This window comes from Toxoplasma gondii, chromosome III, assembly GCF_000006565.2.
Source record: "Toxoplasma gondii ME49 chromosome III, whole genome shotgun sequence".
In the NCBI taxonomy this organism is placed as follows: domain Eukaryota; phylum Apicomplexa; class Conoidasida; order Eucoccidiorida; family Sarcocystidae; genus Toxoplasma; species Toxoplasma gondii.
In genome coordinates this window covers 781,262-799,521 of record NC_031470.1, presented here as the reverse complement: position 1 = coordinate 799,521, position 18,260 = coordinate 781,262, and the positions used below count along the sequence as shown (strand labels likewise).

Here is an 18,260-nt window from a genome sequence, read left to right as displayed (position 1 = left end):
GCGGACAAATCTCTCGATTTCTTTCTTCTCTCACTGGGCATGCAAGATGGAGCCACGCTCGAGAAAGCGCCCCCGTCCATGGTGACAGCACCAGGTTGCCACCCTCCAAGCAAAGAGATCCGCTGTGCCGGGGAACTCCGGCTTTTCATGTGATATGAAAACCAAGACACCACTCGCCAGCGAACTCGGACAAACTGCAGGGAGTAGCCTTTCTGGACACCTCGGATGTATGTAAAAAACTCTCCTTCTTAAGCCTCGGGACGGTTGCGGCGTTCATGCCGGGGGGTCTCTCGACCCAGGCACACATGCACACCAACTCATTGATCGGCGAACCTTTTTCTCCGCTGTTTTCCCTCTACTTTCGCAGTGTCTTGAATCACCAGATCTTTGAGTTTTTTTCTGAAGGGATCCCCGGCGGAAGACTCGGCGAACGCCATCCGCTTCCCCGCCGTCCCCATCGGCGGTAAATACAGCCGACTGCACGTCGTCTGTTGGCGGATTCGTCTGTCAGACGAGACCTAGCGCCCTGACACACCAGAAAATCTCTGGTTTTTGGTCTTCCCATTGTGCGTGTTGTTCCCTTAGAAGAGCAACAGGTTCTTGAAAAGTCAAGGAAACCGCGAAACGGAAACCGTTGGCACGCGCCGATCCTCGACACCGGAAACATCGAACTGTCACTGGTTATGATTGCGCGTTTTGAGACTGCGGAAAACAGGAACACAGACAGAGGCTCCGGGTAATCCTTTTTTCTTCAACGCATTTCTCATTTGCGTCTCCGCACTTCGAAAAACGCCTCCGCAAGCCTCCCCTCGCAGCAGAAAGGCGACGTGGCTGGAGCAGGAGGTTCTCCCGGACGCTGGGCCTGTACACTCGAAGTCTCAGCTGCACCAGATGACGCCTAGAGCGGAATCGGCGTGAACTGCCATTGATTGTAGGAGCTTAATTTCAACAGCCTTACTCTGTTAAGGAGTCCAGCCCATTTTTCTCCGCAACAGAACGGAGTCCAAAGAGCCCCTTCTCGACAAAGAAAGCGACGAGCTTTTGTCAGTATGGAGACACTGTCTTCGGCAGCGGGTGTCCGTACACAGGCGGCGGGAGGACAGATGGAGACAGATAAAGGGGGACCGGAGATGGACACAGGGAGTGATCCAGAGGCGCATGCAGAGGACAGTGAGATGGCACGTGAAGAAGAGAGCCGCGGTCGCCCGGGAGGAGACGAAGGAGATCCCAGCCACAGTTTGGAGCATGCAATGGAAGAGCCAGAGCACGTGCATGCAGAGACGGAAGGAGAAGATGGTCAATCAAGTCGAGAACAGACAGAGACCACAGATGAAGTCCCAGGCTCCAGCGGGTCGGTGGACGACTCTGTTGGAGAGGAGAGGAGCAACATGGTCGAAGCCGATATGTCTTCTTCTTCCGGGAGCTCCGCGTCGCCTTCCTCAGACTCTTCCTCCGTTCCCTGCCGTATCTCATATGCTGTGTCTTCCTCCATCAACTCGTCTGTCCCCGGTTTCGCGGATTCCTGGTTCCCCGAGATGCCTCAAGAAACCTCCGCGACACCCTTCTCCTCCCCGCCGCTGAAGCGGCAAGCAGGCGCCGAATCCTCAGGTGTACAGACACCGCAGCGGTCGGCGGAGTGCCCGGCTGGGTCCGACGCGAGGCGCGAAGAAGCGAATGAAGAAGAAGGTGAACTGACTTCTCAGTCGAGAGCCAAAGAGGAGACGCGCGAGGCCGCTTCTGAAGAGCAGCCGGAGGGCAGCCAAGAGGAGGGACAGAAAGTCAACAAAGGGGAAAAGAAAACAGAACTCTTCTTGGGCATGTGGCCCGAGCACTCGGGCGCGGGGGGCCTGGAGCTCCCGTCGCTCCTCCACCTCGCGGCTGCGTGCAAACAGTTTTCTCAGCCGAAACAGGCACGAGGTAGGTCTCTTCATGCAGCAGTCGTCAGCTTACGCAGGTGGCCAAACACACTAGCACAGAGGCAGATCGCCTCGGGTCGTCGCCGAAGGTTTGTCCACCGCAGAGAGAGGCGAGAGATCCCTTGAGGTGTACATATACCTGGTCAGATGCAGACTTGGCGTGTAGCAGACGCACACAGTTCCGCCAGAACAGAAAGAGAAGCAAACACAGGACGTGAGACCCGATGGGGTGTATAGACAGCACGAAGGAGGTGTCTGTCGGGAGTCCCACCGCTCAGTTTGCACCAGATGGTCTGTTCGCTGCGTCAGACAGGCAGCTCTACGGTCTCTCTGGTTCACCGGATTCTCTTTCCAGAGAGGAAACCATACTTTCCGACATACATATGTATATATATATATATATGTATTTGTCTTGTTTTCCATATATTCGTAGATTCATCTTTTCGTTGAGAGTAGTGTGCCTTCGCTCCAGAAAAAGATATTTTGTGACGTTTCATGGCATACGCAGCTGTCTAGGTGAACGTGAGCGACTCCAAACCGCTTCTGGGTGTGCATACAACAGATACCTCGGTAGACAGCTGCAAGGCTCCGTTTAGACTCTCACAAGCGGGTTCCCATATCGATGTTGGTTTCCAAACACGTCTCAGAATTGGAACCGCTCTTCCTTTACTTCACAATAGTTGTCAGAGAGGTTGACGTATTTCCTTCGCTTCCTTGTTCCGTGCCACCGCCAACACTCTGCATGCGGCTCCGGACACGGAGAGCAATAGAGAACTTCCACGTCTTCAAGGCGAGACACGCGCATTACAACTATCTGATTTTCTCTGTCCGAAATATTCTTCTGACAGACTTCCTGGAGACTCTCAGCGCCGAGGAGAAGACGCAACTGCAGAGACGCTATCACCGGGTTGCTCGTCAGCTGGCGCGCGTGTCGCCTGTCCGGCCGATGCCTCAAGAAAAAGTGAGTTTTTGCCGAACCAAGACGGTTGGTAAACCAGGTGAATCTGTGAAACGGAAGCGGACCGCCGAAGGCAATCCACTTGCAAAACCCAAGCAGTCTACTTTCTGGCTTCGTGATTGTTCGTTCTGGAATGACCACGTGGGAATTCCGATCCAGAGGATCTGCTTGAACGGTTCGGCCAGGATTCATAATCTCGTCCTATGCATATCTACAACAATGTCATAGCTGTCCATTTGTATCGTGCCTTGTGCACTGGAGATCACATGACTTCGGGGACTAACCTTCATGTCGAACGGTATGGACTTCCAAGAGAATGTCGAGGGATGTGGATGTCCAACTTTGCGTGGTGGCGTGGTGGATAACATCTGACAGTTCGTTTTTTGGGCGGGGGAGGGGGGGGGAAGACACACAGTAGACGTGTCCACTTGCAGAGTTATTTGTTTCTTCTTCGGGATGACATCGGCCCACCAGAGATGTTTCTTCTGTGCATGTTGGGCTCACCGAAGACATGGTTATGTGTGAGTACATCCAAGGCACAGTCACGAAGATCATGTACGCATTCGTACGCGTTCGAGTGCATATCCATAAACATGTGCGTGTGTAGTCCTGCACTGAATGGGTACGCGGTAAAATACATCGACGAACTGTGTAGGTACTTAAAAGTGTATCAGTGTCGAAGTGTGTTACAGGCGTCTCGATGCCTTTGGGCGTGTCTCGCACATTTCGGGGAGAATCAGGTGGCTCGTCATTCGACCAGCATTTCATATCCTCTGTTGTTCTGATGCTTCCGTAGTGCAAACACGACGCTCTATGAAGATTTGTTCGTATTTTGTCATTCTAAGCAAGGCTATGGCCAGTGGATTTGGCTCTTGGTCGTACATACAATCCTTCCTCTGCACATGCATGGAAGTCTTGGGCTTCGTTTCTCGGATGGAAGCTCCAGTGCGCCTTTCATGGCCGCCACGTCAACTGCTTAACAACGTGTAGTGGCGTCCACTGTATTCGGAAAACCGACGCGTGTCTTAAGAGATTTACAACTGTGTTGTTCACTCCGGTAGTCTCCCCTTCTCTCCAAGTGTACGACCAGACTCCAAAGCATAGCCCGTCTCTCTTTCTTCTCGAGAATGGACACGGTGTGTGTCCCACATGTGGGCATTTTGCTCAGTTTCGCTTGCTGGCGCCCACGTCAAAGGCGAAAGAGGACGTCTGGGAGATCATGAGAGAGCAAGAAAAACAGCTTCGCTGTCTACAACCTCACGACATCGTTTTCGCCAATCTTCAGGGCCAGCTCAAGGTAAGCGGATGCATGCAGCGCTCAGTGCAAACGTCTGCTCCTACTGTAGAGGTAGTCCCCTAGAGGACGTTTGTCTGTAGATGGTGGGGAGGTGAAGAAACTGGAAAATGTAGTTGCCCCTGGAGAGTGGACTGTACGTACAGCTCATGTCCGCGCATGCAGCGTCTCGGGGTGTGAATCGATTGTCCCGATCTTCAGAGCGAGACCACTGCTGACGTGCGGCCAACACAGTGGTCCGATAGATCTCGAGTTGTTTACACGTTTTTCTACAAGATGCTGTCAACCACGCTCGGTTTTTCCTTTCACAGAGATGTGCTCTTCCCCACTGCTTTAAAGAAGTTAACGCGCCTTTTCGGAACTCTCTATCTACACTGTGGTGGGGGCTTGACTCCTCTGCCATCTGCGCGGAGTTGTGTGGGGCAGCAACAATTTCTCACCAGTCGGTCTGATCCCAAGTCCGCAGTGACCTTGACAGCTGCAGAGAACGCGACAAGCATGATTACATCTCTGTAAGGAGCGGGCGTCGCCGCAGTGCAACGGGTGGTACAGAGAGTCGAGCAACGTTCAGCATCTGCTTAGCGAAGGAGCAGCAGTAAGGAAATTTAGGATGTCGCGTGCTGGAGCAGCCTCTGAGTCGGCTGAAAAGCGTCACTGTCTTCTTTTCAGGTGGTTGCTGCAGTACGTGGCCTGACCACGGCCTACGATCCATGTGTCGATGCTGCTTCCCCTGTGATGGGGGAACTCGTCTGTCCAAATTATTTACGTGTTGGTTTTGCTCATGCAGGAGCTTTTCCCGGAGCGAAGCGAGGCGGCTCTGTACGACCTGTGTCGACGCGTTTGTGCGTTGGCAAAGCAGTCAAGTCGCAAGGACGTTCTCGGGGTAAGCTGCCACAGAGAGGTGTTGAGAAGCGGTTGCCCGGTGTCGAGTCATCTTACCTGGTACTTCCGTCAAACGTAATGCCGCTTGTAAAGAGACCGATGGAACTGAGTGTCGCAGACACGCACATCATTCGTCACTGACACATGAGGATAAAAGGGACGTATGCGTACCGGTCTCTGAGCAGCAGGCGTAGAAAGTACAGATGAGCCGCAGAAAAAAGGAAGTCAAGCAGTTCGTCGAGTGCACAGAAGTCCTGTGAGGTGCGTTTCAGGAGCAGCTACATGTCACAGAAAATGGTTGTTCCTGTCTTGCAGCCCCTAAAACGAGCACTGTCACATGCGCGCTTCGCTTTAGGTAAGCCTCGCCACAGCGAAAAACGGTACAGTGGTGTGCCTTCATCGTCGCGTTCTCACATTCACCAGAAACTTGACGCACCTAGCGCTGCTGTCTGCCTGTTGGCGTGTACGGAGGTCGAGGTTCGACGCTAACGAAGAATCACCTTTTTATTCTCGGTGCGTGTCCCCGTCTTTGAGCTTCCACTAAGCTCCGGAATGTTGACTTTCACTGCACACCGTCAAAGTATTATTTAAGCCGCGGAGAAATTTCGCCTGACCTTCTGTCTTGTGTGTTTCGGAAACACAGCACGGGAGCACCGAAAGTTGCGATCGCAGGAGACGGCCGAGAGCGAAGACTCCTAAAACGCGGGGAGCAAATCAAATCAGTAACGAGAAAAGAAGTGCGTATACATTTTCCTCTCCCTGTGACGGGGTTTGCGTGAGTGCGTGTGCCTTTCGGGGGGCGGGTAGTTGATATTTCGTTGTCGGATTGGCGACACACATTCTAATTTAAGCCACGCCTGAGAAGCGAGTTTTCCTCTCTTCTGGGTGGGACTGCACGTTTCAGTAAACGAGGGACACTGCGAATGTTTTTCTTTCCTGGCTCTTGTCTAACGAAACGAGCTTTGCACAGTAACAGAGCGGTGCGGGTAAAAAAACGACACGACGTCCATCGAAATCTATGACTCGCTGTGGACTGCAGAAATCGGGACGTTTTTCTCTTCCCTGCTGCTTCAACGGGCCGTTTAGATTTCCGGCAAATGAGTCGAATGCACTGCGCTCTCGAGCAGAACATTTTCAACCACTGAAGGAAGCTTCGTAGACAGGTGTAGTTTCAAATGGCAGCTGCGCCCCAAAATCAGACGTCCAGTGATTCTCTAATTCGCTGAACGAAAGGAGAGTTCTAGGTTTCGTACTCATACTTAAATGGATTTGTCTTTCTCCAGGCGACATTTGGTTTGATGCAACTACCACACCGCATAACACAGTACCGGCCATTTTATTCTCCAGACCGCTCACTGACGTGTTAGATTTACTACTTCGGCTTCACATTTGACGGGAGGAACTGAACAGAATGACGGAACCTCGTCAGCGTTGCTTTCACAGGGATGTTGGGCAACCGAAGGGAAACTGTATGAATTATCTGGCAGAGCTAATCGTTCCAGCATTTTTCAAGGGTATCCCGTTTTCAATGTGTCTTTCCTTACAAGAAACGCTATTTGTGCTGCATTTCTTTCACCGTAGTGGCAGGCTCCAACCAATTTGTAGCGGAGGGGTGCAGTAAGCAAACAGGCATTCAGACTCCCCTGCAGACCTCGCCGAAGAGCTTCACCCAATCTATTCAGCTACTTCTGCGAGGATGGGAAAAACATGAGCGTTGCGTCAGCACGGTGTGATACGCATGGCACAAAAGTGTGCGGGGCGGGGGTATAAGTAGAAGGTTGATGACGTGTCGCCGATGAGCCGCTTTACATCGAAGTGAACACCGCACTCATGAAATAAAGTGCATCACAGTGCGTTTTCCTCGGATTCAAATGTGGTCGTGGTTTTTTAGTGAGGCCAGCAGCCACGGTGGGTGACGGCAGATCGCTGACGGAATAGCTCCAAACGAACACCACGGATTAATGCAGCAGAGCTAATGAAAGTAATCCGGGTTCATTCTTGGCATGCTTGACTGAGGCAACAAACAAATGGAAGGCGTGCAGTCAAACGAGTACTGCAGCACAGGCAGAGAGTCGTTCTTGCCGTCATCAGCAGGCTGTGTGGCGAGTTCGAGGATTTGTCGACACACCGGAGGCGGAACATGTGTTTACTACAAGTATTGTGTGCGCCTTCCGGGTTTAGTTCATTCGCGCGTGACTTCGCCAGTGTCGGGAAGTCTGGGATATGCGCTTGCTGGGAAAAATTCTTCGCAGAGCGTCTAGTCTTTTCTCGTTCAGCTGCTACCTGTCGCCCACAGCGCTCTCGCAACTCACACAGGAAGGATCACCAGAAGCATCACAAAGACTGAACCGTGGCAATTTACCGCGGCTTTGTGGATTCCATGTAGCGGTGGTTTAAAAAACGGCGATTTGACGGGAGGCATGGCACGATGCGCCACAGCTGTCGTTCCAGCCACACGCATCTGCCCAGGGAACACACGGGAAACGAAGACCAAGTGGGGACAGTAACCTGGAATTGGCGGGGGAAGATGTACACGCCTTGTCAGAGCGAGGCTACGGCGGATACGTGGCGTTTCTGCCACTTTCTCTCAGCTCCGACAAAGAAGTCTTCATTGAACGAAACCAGCAAAAACCTGGAACAAGGTATAGTGCTATCGCATAGAGGGCGCAGACAGCACTTTCGGACCATCAGGGCGGCGTTGACCAGAGACTGGTCAACAGCGCAAAAGCAGACTGAAATTCCCGAAGTCTTTTCCAGAACGGCATGGAGTGTTCCAGATGGATTACTAAACAGTTAGTGTTCATGGGGCAGCGGTGGGAGAACATCTTCTACGCCTGCCTTCTTGAGCTTCTTCATAGCTCCATAGCTGTAGACCACACAGCGCAGATGGAATCGCGGTACAGATGGACACTGCTCACGCAAAGCCTTCGAGATGAAGGTTCATGCAGATGCATACAAATGCAGAATTGTAGACCACCTGCGCTAGTTGCCCACCGTCAACTGTCCTTGCAGCCCAAAAAGCTACGGACAGGGAGTTACTTCATTTCTGTGAGGTCACCTAAGCAGTTTCTGTCTGCCCCTGCATGCACTGCTTCCCCTCGATAAACCGCTGTTGGTTTCGACTTACACTCCGAACATGATGAGAGTAGCGAGAGGGTTCAGTCGAGTCAGCTGATTCATAACGGATGCGTCAATGACCGAAAGACCCTGAGTGCCAATGACCTCGAAGTCCGTGTTGACAACCTCGCCCATTGGAACTGTGTTGCTGTGATGCCAGACGCTAGACATGTACGTGAGTGCGTACTTGGCAACTTCTTTCGGCTTGTATGGATCTGAGAAGCAACGACACGCAAGCAGGCACCTGAGAACAGGTTGCAGCTAGACACCACATGTAAAAACAAGACCACCAAAGACCATCTTATCCAAAAGCAAGGTCACAAGAAGAGGCACGCGTGTCTGATTACGTACAACTGACTAGCTCAGTTACAGCGCTGGACTGTGTCTCTGCAGTGGAAGCTCCAGGTGCGACTCTTGAGGATGACAGATAGGTGGAAGAGAGCCGTTTCTCGGGGTACATTTCAGTGTATGCTGGTGTCGTCGGATCACAAGGTTCGGAAATCGAAAACCAGACTCGTTCTTCGGGACAGAGATGATTCATGCGCAGAGTCGATCTGCCCGACTATTTCCTAGCACCTCCTCATATCGCACGTGACACTGGTACTCTAGCATATTGCGAGCCGTCGACAGTATACCATGGCCATGTGAACAAAAGTCAACCCTGACACCTATTTTGTTTCTGACACCTTTAGTTTATCAGGACCGAGGAATCCCACTTTATGATGTGTGACAGGGAGCCTAACTTCAGGTGTCATCTGATCAGTACTGCGTGCAAGGTGATCTGCATGATGTTTCTTTTTTTCAAAGAAAACTACAGTCACAGCCAGTCCTCAATCGAGTTAAGATATGACTCACTTGGGAGACGCGGTGGGAACGTGGCGGCCCACTGTTTGTTGGTGTACGGAAGCACGTCGGGAGGGGGAGTTCCTGCGGGAGGAGCGGCAGGAAACATTGACGGGTCAGGAAAGCCTTCTGGCTTGGGAGGATTGAGGTATGTTGGGAAGTCGTGAGGCGGCGGCTTTTCGTACAGCAAGGGGTGAGGGGGAGATTTTTGCGGGGACGGGACGAAGTTCAAAAGTTCAGGCAGCGCGTTGGGCAGAGCCCCCAAGAAGCCTTCTGGGTACACTGCCGTTTTCTCGTTCGCGACTCCCTCTTCTGTTCGCTTTGCTTGTCGCGAAGGGGCACCGGTCGTGAGTTTCTGTTCAAACATTTGCGCCCGCAGGCGTCGCTCGAGCTCCTCGGTTTCCTGCGTCCGAATGCACAGTGAGTTGTTGAAGGCAGCGCAGCAGACGTCTGCGGCAGGGCAAGCGTCGTTTTCGCTGCACGGTTTTTGGCAAGCTGCTTTGGCGTCCGCCAATTCTTGGACAGAAACCTCGAACGCCGCCTCGGCAGCGTGATCCTCCTTTTCGCGCTGGAGTTCCATCAACCGACGAGCCGTGTGTTTTTCTTCCGCGGTGAGGTGCTGGTCCTCCTCCATCTGCTGCTGCAGACGGCGTGACACGAACCAATTCGCGGTCTCAGAAATGACTGTGTCCTTGTCTTCCTCTGCATTCGGGTCCAGATGTTTTCGGTAAGCCTCGAAGTCGAAACCGGCCTACACAGGGAACAACACATGCCAAAAGGATCAAACGTGGGAGGGGTAACGAACAGTGTTTCCCCACTGTAGACGCCGCCCTCCCCGATGTTTCTCCCACCCTCATATTTTCCTACACGTTAAGGTCCCATGTGAACCTTTTCAGCTTGCACGTCTTTATGAAAGGCACTGGGTGCAGCCTCTGCCATGCCGACTGTGCGTCTCGTGCTTCCGCGGACAAGCAGCACAGCAGCCCCGGCACTCGTCCCTCTGTTTGCTCACTTCTTCCAGCTTGCGCTTGATGCCGAGCTCCTCCATCTTCTTTTCGTCGACATTTTCGATCACGTGGTCGCTGTAGTCTTCCAAGATGAATGTGTTTGGCTCGTTCATGCCGTCCTGGTGGTAATCGCCAGGCTCTTCGAGGTCACCCAGGTCGGTCGCCTCCAATCGGCGGGGCTTGACATCGTCACCGACAGCCACCAGCCGACGAAGGCGACGGCTGTTGGCGGGAAGCAAGTCTTGAAGGTACTTTTGGATCTGCACACATGCCAGCCACCGTATGTCTCACTGTTGTGTGCCCGTACGCGCAGACCAGTCAACTATTCGTATGATTATTTTTGCTTGGCCTTGTCCCTGTGCCCCGTTGACGTGGATGGAGCGTAGTAACACGCCCGCATCAAGGACCGAATTGAGCCGCTACGAATAATTCGTACCTTCCATAAGCTATAGCGCTCTACGAGCGGAACGTTTGTATCACAGCGACTTATTGGGAACACATGCGCTGCTGAAGTACCTCAGACCAGAAACCAGCCTTCAGCATTGTCGCAGCATCTGGCGGAGTACAACGAAAATAAGATTCACTTCGGCAGAACGAAACAAATATAGAACTTAGCCAAGCACACGTCACAAGCATTACCCTTCCCGCCCAGAACATGACACCAGGCGCGGACACCATAGCAGCCGGGGTGTCTTCTGTTTGAGAACAGCGTACGGAGAGATGCCCTCTGTCTCTGTCTGCTTCCCCCTTCGAACAAAGTCAGCTTTGAGAACTCAGAGCTCATCTATAGACCATGTTTTGTAAGTACCACACCATCTAAGTATAATTTTTCTTGTTACAATTGATCCGTCATCCAAAACTGTTTAACTCAGGTTGAACAGAGACACGATGGTACCTACGATAATCAAGAACACTCCCTTGATGGCTGTTCCCGCTTACCAGAGGAAGGTTCCCTGGTTTCGTGATGAAGAGAGAAGTCATGCTGGCCACAGTCAGGATGAGATCGAGCAAGCCGTTCAAGACCGTCACTGGACACGAGAGGGACCCGGCGGGTTGGAGAACGCCTCTGAAGACAAACTCCAGACACAGCACCGCCATCCATCCATGCGATGGATTTCGGATCCGGAAAAGCTGCAGTGGGTACACTGCTCAATAAAGCTCTAGCGTAAAAAGACAATTCTTCCACCACGAATTTGCACAGTTTCAGACTAGTCTTGTTTGTGAAGTCCGTGTCGTACCCATCCATAGGCGTGGGAGGTTACCTTTCATTTTTGATTGTTTTCAGAGCATTGAGCACCCGTGCACCCTCGATCCTCATTTTCAAAGATAATTCTACTTAAAAAAGTTTTAGATAAACGACACGTGAAACCTATTGGGTATTTAAGGGCAATAAGAAACGGCTGCAGGAAAGAGACTCAACCATGTCAAGGCATTTGGAGAGCAAACATGCCTGCAGCACGATGACTCTGAGATAGACGCAGTGTCTCATGGTACTCTCATGCGCTCATTTAGACAGACCAAGATACCGATTGGGAAGCCAAAAGCTTGTGCATTCACCAAGAAATCATTCTACGCTCTAGGCTTTCATCTCAATAGTTTCTCCCCGCACAGGCGCTCACCTGTACGCGTCTCCGTTCATGGCGTTAATCAGGTTCGACACTCCACGGACGGCGTCAAAGAGATCTTGCTCATCCTTTAAGTAGTTGCCGTTGACGTCGATCATGCCGTTTGCGGAGAGACGAACGGATCCTCGAGATTTCGGTTCGGCTGTGAAGTAGAACGTTGCCAGCGACTTCCTGATGGGATGACAAAGATGATATTGTTTCTTTAATGAGTGAGCATGCATAAACGTTCCCAATGTCACGACGTAAGCCTCTTACTGCGGGGCGCATAGTCCTACGCCTCTCGACTCGAGACTGCGGTGGTGAGGAGTGCAGCAAAGTATTCGTGCTGCGAAGCGCTTATGTGATTCCGCCGTCAACTGCTGGACGACATTTTGACAATCAGGCGGGGTGTGTGCTACTTTCAAGCAAGAACCTCGGTGAGTGTGAAGAGCGTTTTAGCTAGACAAAGCAGTAGGTTAACGCGACACATGCGTCGTGCTTACCGGAAGCACTTGATAATGGGCACGACAATGGCGCACAACGGTTTCAAACCCGCGACAGCAAAGGGGGCTCTGTATTCCGAGCACGAACGCAGGATCTCGAAGATCACGTCCACAAGCGGGTCGTTTCTAAAGAGGGGTGGGAAAATGAAACGCGAGGCATAGATGATGCCTTCCTGAGCGCGGCCGCCCGACATCTCCTCAGCGACCATCAAAGAGCAACTCAACGTGCGGCGACCAATGCTGCAAACACAAACGCCCAGCAACAACCTGCAGTGAAATGATAGGAGAAAACGGCCAGGTATGGCTTGTCACATACGTGACCAGACCTCTCCTGTTGGGCTATTCCCAGAGATCTAATGAGTCTCGCTGTCCTGGTGTGGCAGACACCGAGAAGGCGTACAGCCAAAGAGGTGTGGTTCTAGTCTTGAACGCTGTTTTCCTCTTTCAGTCACGGCATAGTTTCATCGCGTCGGGGGGCATCTGATACTTTTTCTTCTGCAGTCGGCTGCGATTTCAACAAGCTCTTAAGCAATGCATTGGAGTGGTGGTGTACAGCAGTTATGCGAATCTTGGTTGTCAGAGTGAGGCAATCGTCTGACCAGCCTCACCTGTAATTTTCCTTGTCGCAACCGTGCGGGGGTCCACCCTTCTTGATACCCATGCCTTGGCACACACGTGGTGGATCCAGTTCGCCTTTCTCAGGAACGTAGACGTCAAGGTATTTACCGGACAACTCGGGAGGAATGGGCTTCTGGAGGTCCATGAGGAAGATGCGGGCGGGCGAGGAGCCTGAAGCCTGGTCATCCTCGTTGAACGCATTCGCCACTTCGGCGCCGTCTTCGTCATTCTCAGAGACTCCTAGAGCCGAAATCCCCCCTGTTGCTCTCGTCACGCCCTGATCCGCTTCCTCCTTCCCCTCGCCGCCTTCCACATTCACCTGGTCGCCTGCAGTGAAGGTGCCCTTCTGGTGCCTGCGCTCCTTGCGGATACCTCGCTTGGTCTCATCGTGGCCGCTGCTCGGCTCTGCTTCGTCTTTGTTGGAGAAGTGCCTGTCTCTGCGCGTCCTGCCTCGAGGCGTCGTTGCCTTAGGCGAAAGGGGGTCCAAGCTCGACAAACGCCGGATCGGTGCAAACGGGACGGGTGTCAACTCGTCAGCATAGTGTTTCGAGAAAGCACTGACGGGGATGAAAACACGGTCGCTGAAGCGCTGTCCTGTAGAACGAGCAGAATAGAAAACGAGTAAAAAGAGATCGGATCAGGTAAAAAACGAAGACCTTCAAGACTTCAATCAATAGTCCAGCTGGTAGTATATACGCCCCAGAAAACGCTACCCCCTGCCAAGGACTTGAAATACGAGGGTACGATAGGAACAAGAGGTGACGCGGAAACACTGGTGAGCGCCGGCGTTTGAGCTGCGATTACAGACAACGGCCGTCAGCAGAAAGAGAATGAATTGGAAACCATGAATGAAATTAAGAAACACACTTGAAGTTCTTGACATTTGCCCATGGGATGAACAGCCAGCGTTGAGACTGTTCCTTGTGGCGAGTATGATGCGAAGCTGAGGACATCGCACCTCCGACAGACGGTATCGATCGTCGATGCGGAATGCGGTAGCATGTTCCGACACATTATAAACCAGTGAACCGCACTTACCCAGGTACGGGTGTTCCACGATGACGGGAGTCTTGATTTTCTTGAGTTGAGGAATCGGGCCGATACCTGGCACCACATAATCGAGACGACTCGTCAGGAACATGGCTTTTTGTTCACAATAGTAACCGACTTGAAGGGCACAGACCAACCACTAGAGGAATCGCCGGCAACTAAGAAATGGCGCTGAATCCCATCTCGACAGATGTTCAATGAAACGTGAATGCCCGCTCACCCGATTTGTAGAGGATGACAGCAGAGTGGATTGCACCTGCACTGAGGATAATCTGCGAACCCTTTCGATCGGTCAGGCACACCTTGCGGAAGAACTTGGCTTCCTTCTTCTGGAAGAAATCTGTTGGATCCACTTCGCCCGACTTAATGAGGACACTCTTGGGGGCGAGGAAAGTGCCGATCCAAGGGCCCCAATCTGCGAAGCACACACAGAAATATATGCTCACGTCGAGAGTAGAATGTCAGTGTGTGTTAACTCGGGTAGTGTTAACGCGAACAAGAATTCTCACAATCATAGTGTCATTGCCGCCGTTGAATGACCATGCAAGGATACTGGTAGAAGTCTGATAAGCTGTCTAGATCTCCAGCGGAACAGCCTAGCGAGCTGCGAGGTTTCCATATACCATGGTCTCGGGTGTAGAAGTAGTGTTACAAGCTTCATATCGCAGGGTGCCGGCTTCTGTTTTGACTCTTCTCGCACCCTTGATCTCTGAAGTAGCCGTTATGATCACAGATAACTCCCGACCGGACTTCAACGGCTGCACTACTGTCCCCTGATGATAAGTAATCGACCTTCGGTGGCGGCCCGACTCGATTCGACAGTGAGGAAATAGCCATAGATGCATCCATTTCTGTTCACTGGATAAACAGAACCGCTGTATTAAGCTTACGAGCGCTGCTAGCCGGCAATGACGCTGCAAAGCTAGTTCCTTGCGGCTTGATGTCTTCGTAGGCCGTTGGTCGGTAGACGACACACTTCGCGCGAGGAGGATTTTGGTCCAGGTCGAACTCGATCCACTGAGCACATAGAAACGTTAAAGCAATCCGGGTAGCTTGGTAAAACGTGAGCGGAGTCCTGGGCCTGCTGGGACAGCCTCATTTCTCCTGGCGTGCATCTAACATTCTTCCTGCAGCGCCTACATATGTCTCTGTTTCGTGTTGCTCTATTTCCTCCTCTTATAAGTTGGTCATATCTGTCTTTTAAGTGGATTCTTATTCATAATCTTAGGAACTGCAACTTCTCTGTTTATTTGATCTGAGATACGCAGTTATGGATCGCGGCTAAAGCGTTCAGTGACAGTATCTATTATCAGGATGAATGCATACATACCTCCACATTGTGTCGGGTGCGCACAACCAGATTCTTCTTCGCGTGTTCCGGTAGCTCTTCAATGAATACATCAGTCGATCGACGGAATCCCCCGTCTTTCGTGTCGAACAAGCTGTAGCTGCTCCACACTTTATCCATCTGCATGCCAACACATCGAAGCGCCGTACGTTAAATGTGGCGACTGTGTGAAATCCTTCTGTTCGATTCGAAGGACGCAGAAAGCTACAAAGATACAGGGAAGTTGGTAAGTATCACTAGATTTCTATTGACAACATGTGGCAGCACGATTTGCAACGGTAGATTCGTCTGTACAGAACCTGAGTTCAAAGCATATTGACGGGAGACGTGGTTCATGTGAGGCGGCAGCCTATGTGCCCGGGACGCTAACGTGTATCGGGGATTGGTCGTTACGAGCTTCCTCTATTTCCCTAGCTAGGAGACCTCAAACAAACGAACACGGCCGAAACCACGAAGTACATCTCCTGCGAAAGCTGCGCCCAGTTGAGGCTGATTTTTCCATAATCGGAAATCCGAGACAAACGGTGTAACGCCATCGGGGGCTGTCAATCTGCACTGGCTACATACACAGAATACAGAAGACGTTGTGCTCAGACAGTGTGTTTACTTGAAGCGAAGAAGAGTAGTCTGCGGGGATTTTTCCGCCAATAGGCTTGAAGCCTCTCCACTGGAGCGCCTGCTGATAGCGCAGACCGAAGTAGTTGTCGAACGGCATTCGTCGGGCAACGATTCTCCGTACGTATCTGTAAGCCTGCATTGCGTAGGACGAGGCAATCCACAACAGCCACTCAGTTTCTACGAGGTTTCTCAGTGCACGATAGGCTGCACGTCTAATCAATTCAGACTACATGATGTGTCGCAATTCATAGCCGTGGAGTGGTTCCACAATAAGACCGTTGTGCCTTGGCCGGCGCCGAGCGTCTGCCACAACAAGTGAGGAATCAAGGAACACACACGGAACCAAGGACGTACTCTTTGGATTGTAGGCCAGTGAAATTTGTAGGCGGGGAACCGCTTGTTCATAAATTTAAAGTAGTTCTCGGTTTCCTCAACGTAAATGGCTAAATCGATGGACGTGCCGCCGCCCATGACAGTCGCGACATGAGTTCGCACACCGCTTCGTGTGTTGAACACCTGCATCAGTGTCGGGTCCGCAGCGGCAACACCTGTAGCACAGGGAAGAAATAACTCCATCCCAAATTAGCGACAGGGACAACACCGCATGAATATAGTGCCGGTCGAAAGGAATAGAGAGGATGGAATCACATCTGTTTCTTCAAAACTGCAACGAGTCCTGCGTTGCGGGCAGCATATACCTGCAAGTCGGAACACGTACACAGGAATTTACGCTTCGTGGGACTAGCGCTTGGGGGCCGTTGTAATCAGACTGGAGTCCTACATGGCACGGTACTGTTCTCAGTGACTGATCCTCCGACCGACTTGGGCTCTTTCTGGTATTACTCCAAACTATTGAGCGCCACATTCAACAACTTTTTTGTATCAACGACGCAATGATGTTGCATCGGCAGCACACTATGTGACGACATAACCTCCCATCATCTGCGACAATGGATAGGACAAGCCGTTCACTGTGGTTTTGTAAGAATTTAAATCTCCAGGTATCTCACCATGTCCATAAACCGTCATGGCCATTGGGGTTTGCTCAAAGGTACGCTCGAGCCCTCTTTCCAGCACGAGAACGCGTCGGCCTGTCGACACAAATGCACACAGGAAAAGGTGTAAGTGTTTCGAAGCAGGAGTGGTTCACTGCAGACCAGCGACTGTCACGAGGTGGAAGTCGACTCCACAAACAGAATGCCGCCAGCGGAGTTTACAAGAAACTGATACCAAAGCATGTGAAACCAGCGCCTGGTTTCGCGACGACCTACCCTGTCCTTTTAGGGCCAGATAGCTGGCCAGGGGGCAGCCTGCGCACCCGCATCCCACGACGATGAAGTCGAATTCGTCCTTGTCCTTGATGACCTGGGCATCTCGGTACTTCAGTCTGGCTTTCTCGTACTCTTTCTGGATATCATAAGAGAAGTCTGTGAACGCAGAGCAGTCATAAAAGAGCGAAACGATAACTCGGCATCTCTTCACAGAACACGTTCACTCGTTGTAACCAGCGGCGTTCGTTTCCGTCAAAATACGGTATGTCTAGTAACCTGGGTCGGGCCCATGAGGAGAATGAACAGTACTTTATATTCTTTACCAAAACATCATCTGTGCCAAGCCGTTATCGCAACCTACCTTCCTCAGATTCTTCGGAGTGAGACGCGGAATTGGAGAGTGTGGGAGTAAGAGCGTCCACAGGCACAAACTTAGGAACGAATGTCGGAGCTGGCGGCGGGGCGTATCTGGTCCTGTCCGCCTCCTTCTCGGCTTCTGCAGTGGATTCAGAGCGATGGCGTGGCTTTTTCCCTTCATTGTCAGCGTCAAGAAGGGAGTCAAGAGCTGCCTTGGTTTCGGGCGACAGCTTTTCGTCTGTTTCCAGCACTGTCACGTCTTGAAACCTCTTCGGCCGGCGGCGGTCACCTTTCGCATCAGTCGAAAATTTTGAACCACTCGCCAAGTTTTCTGGTGCCTTTTCAGTGCCCGGTTCGGCTGAAACCGCCATGAGGAACAAAGCTCCTAGAAACACGAGCTTGCCCAGCTGGAAGGCACGGAGAGAAGAATGTCCCGCCATGGTGATGCGACCCTGAAGACGCTTCCACCACGGAGAGTAATCGGGCTCGAAACAGTTTTGGATTCCTGGCTTTCCGTCTGGTGGTCATATGTCGCTCCTGCATTTCGCACATTGCAAGTTTAGCAAGCAAATTTCATACTAACAGATCAGTGACAACAAGGTTTTGAGGCTTTGCTGACGAAGATATAGCAGGACACGAGACACCCCTGTACGGATTGATCTTTTATACCGACAGGTTGTCTTTGCAAATCGAGGGACGCTGGCTGCACTCAGCGATCAATGTAATGCTGCCATTACTTCAGTCTCAACCCATCCAGTGAGCAAACTGGAAGAAGAAATCTTTGATTGCCACCACTAGTGAAGCTTGGAATAATCGCTTTTTGGCCTTTCGGAAAACTAGTTGCAGGAAAGGAACCCTCTTCTTGTCGACGGGT

The 18,260-nt window shown here is 51.7% G+C and overlaps 2 protein-coding genes across 2 annotated transcripts; one reads left to right on the top strand and one right to left on the bottom strand.

Moving 5' to 3' along the window:
• Positions 1-155: 155 nt before the first annotated feature.
• TGME49_253160 (hypothetical protein) lies at positions 156-6,036 on the top strand. The gene is made up of 6 exons (XM_002369342.2): positions 156-1,917; positions 2,765-2,877; positions 4,043-4,171; positions 4,956-5,051; positions 5,366-5,405; positions 5,694-6,036. The coding sequence occupies exons 1-6, from the start codon at positions 1,050-1,052 to the stop codon at positions 5,747-5,749; spliced, it is 1,302 nt and encodes a 433-aa protein (XP_002369383.1). The 5' UTR covers positions 156-1,049; the 3' UTR covers positions 5,750-6,036.
• Positions 6,037-7,574: 1,538 nt separating this feature from the next.
• On the bottom strand, positions 7,575-17,826 carry TGME49_253150 (hypothetical protein; the record flags this gene model as incomplete). Its single annotated transcript, XM_018780999.1, has 17 exons — positions 7,575-7,916; positions 8,178-8,382; positions 9,023-9,761; positions 10,023-10,277; positions 10,957-11,083; positions 11,637-11,813; positions 12,125-12,364; positions 12,733-13,336; positions 13,781-13,846; positions 14,013-14,207; positions 14,683-14,809; positions 15,123-15,260; positions 15,748-15,891; positions 16,113-16,306; positions 16,769-16,849; positions 17,030-17,185; positions 17,391-17,826. The coding sequence occupies 17 exons, from the start codon at positions 17,824-17,826 to the stop codon at positions 7,844-7,846; spliced, it is 3,957 nt and encodes a 1,318-aa protein (XP_018638191.1). The 3' UTR covers positions 7,575-7,843.
• Positions 17,827-18,260: the final 434 nt, after the last annotated feature.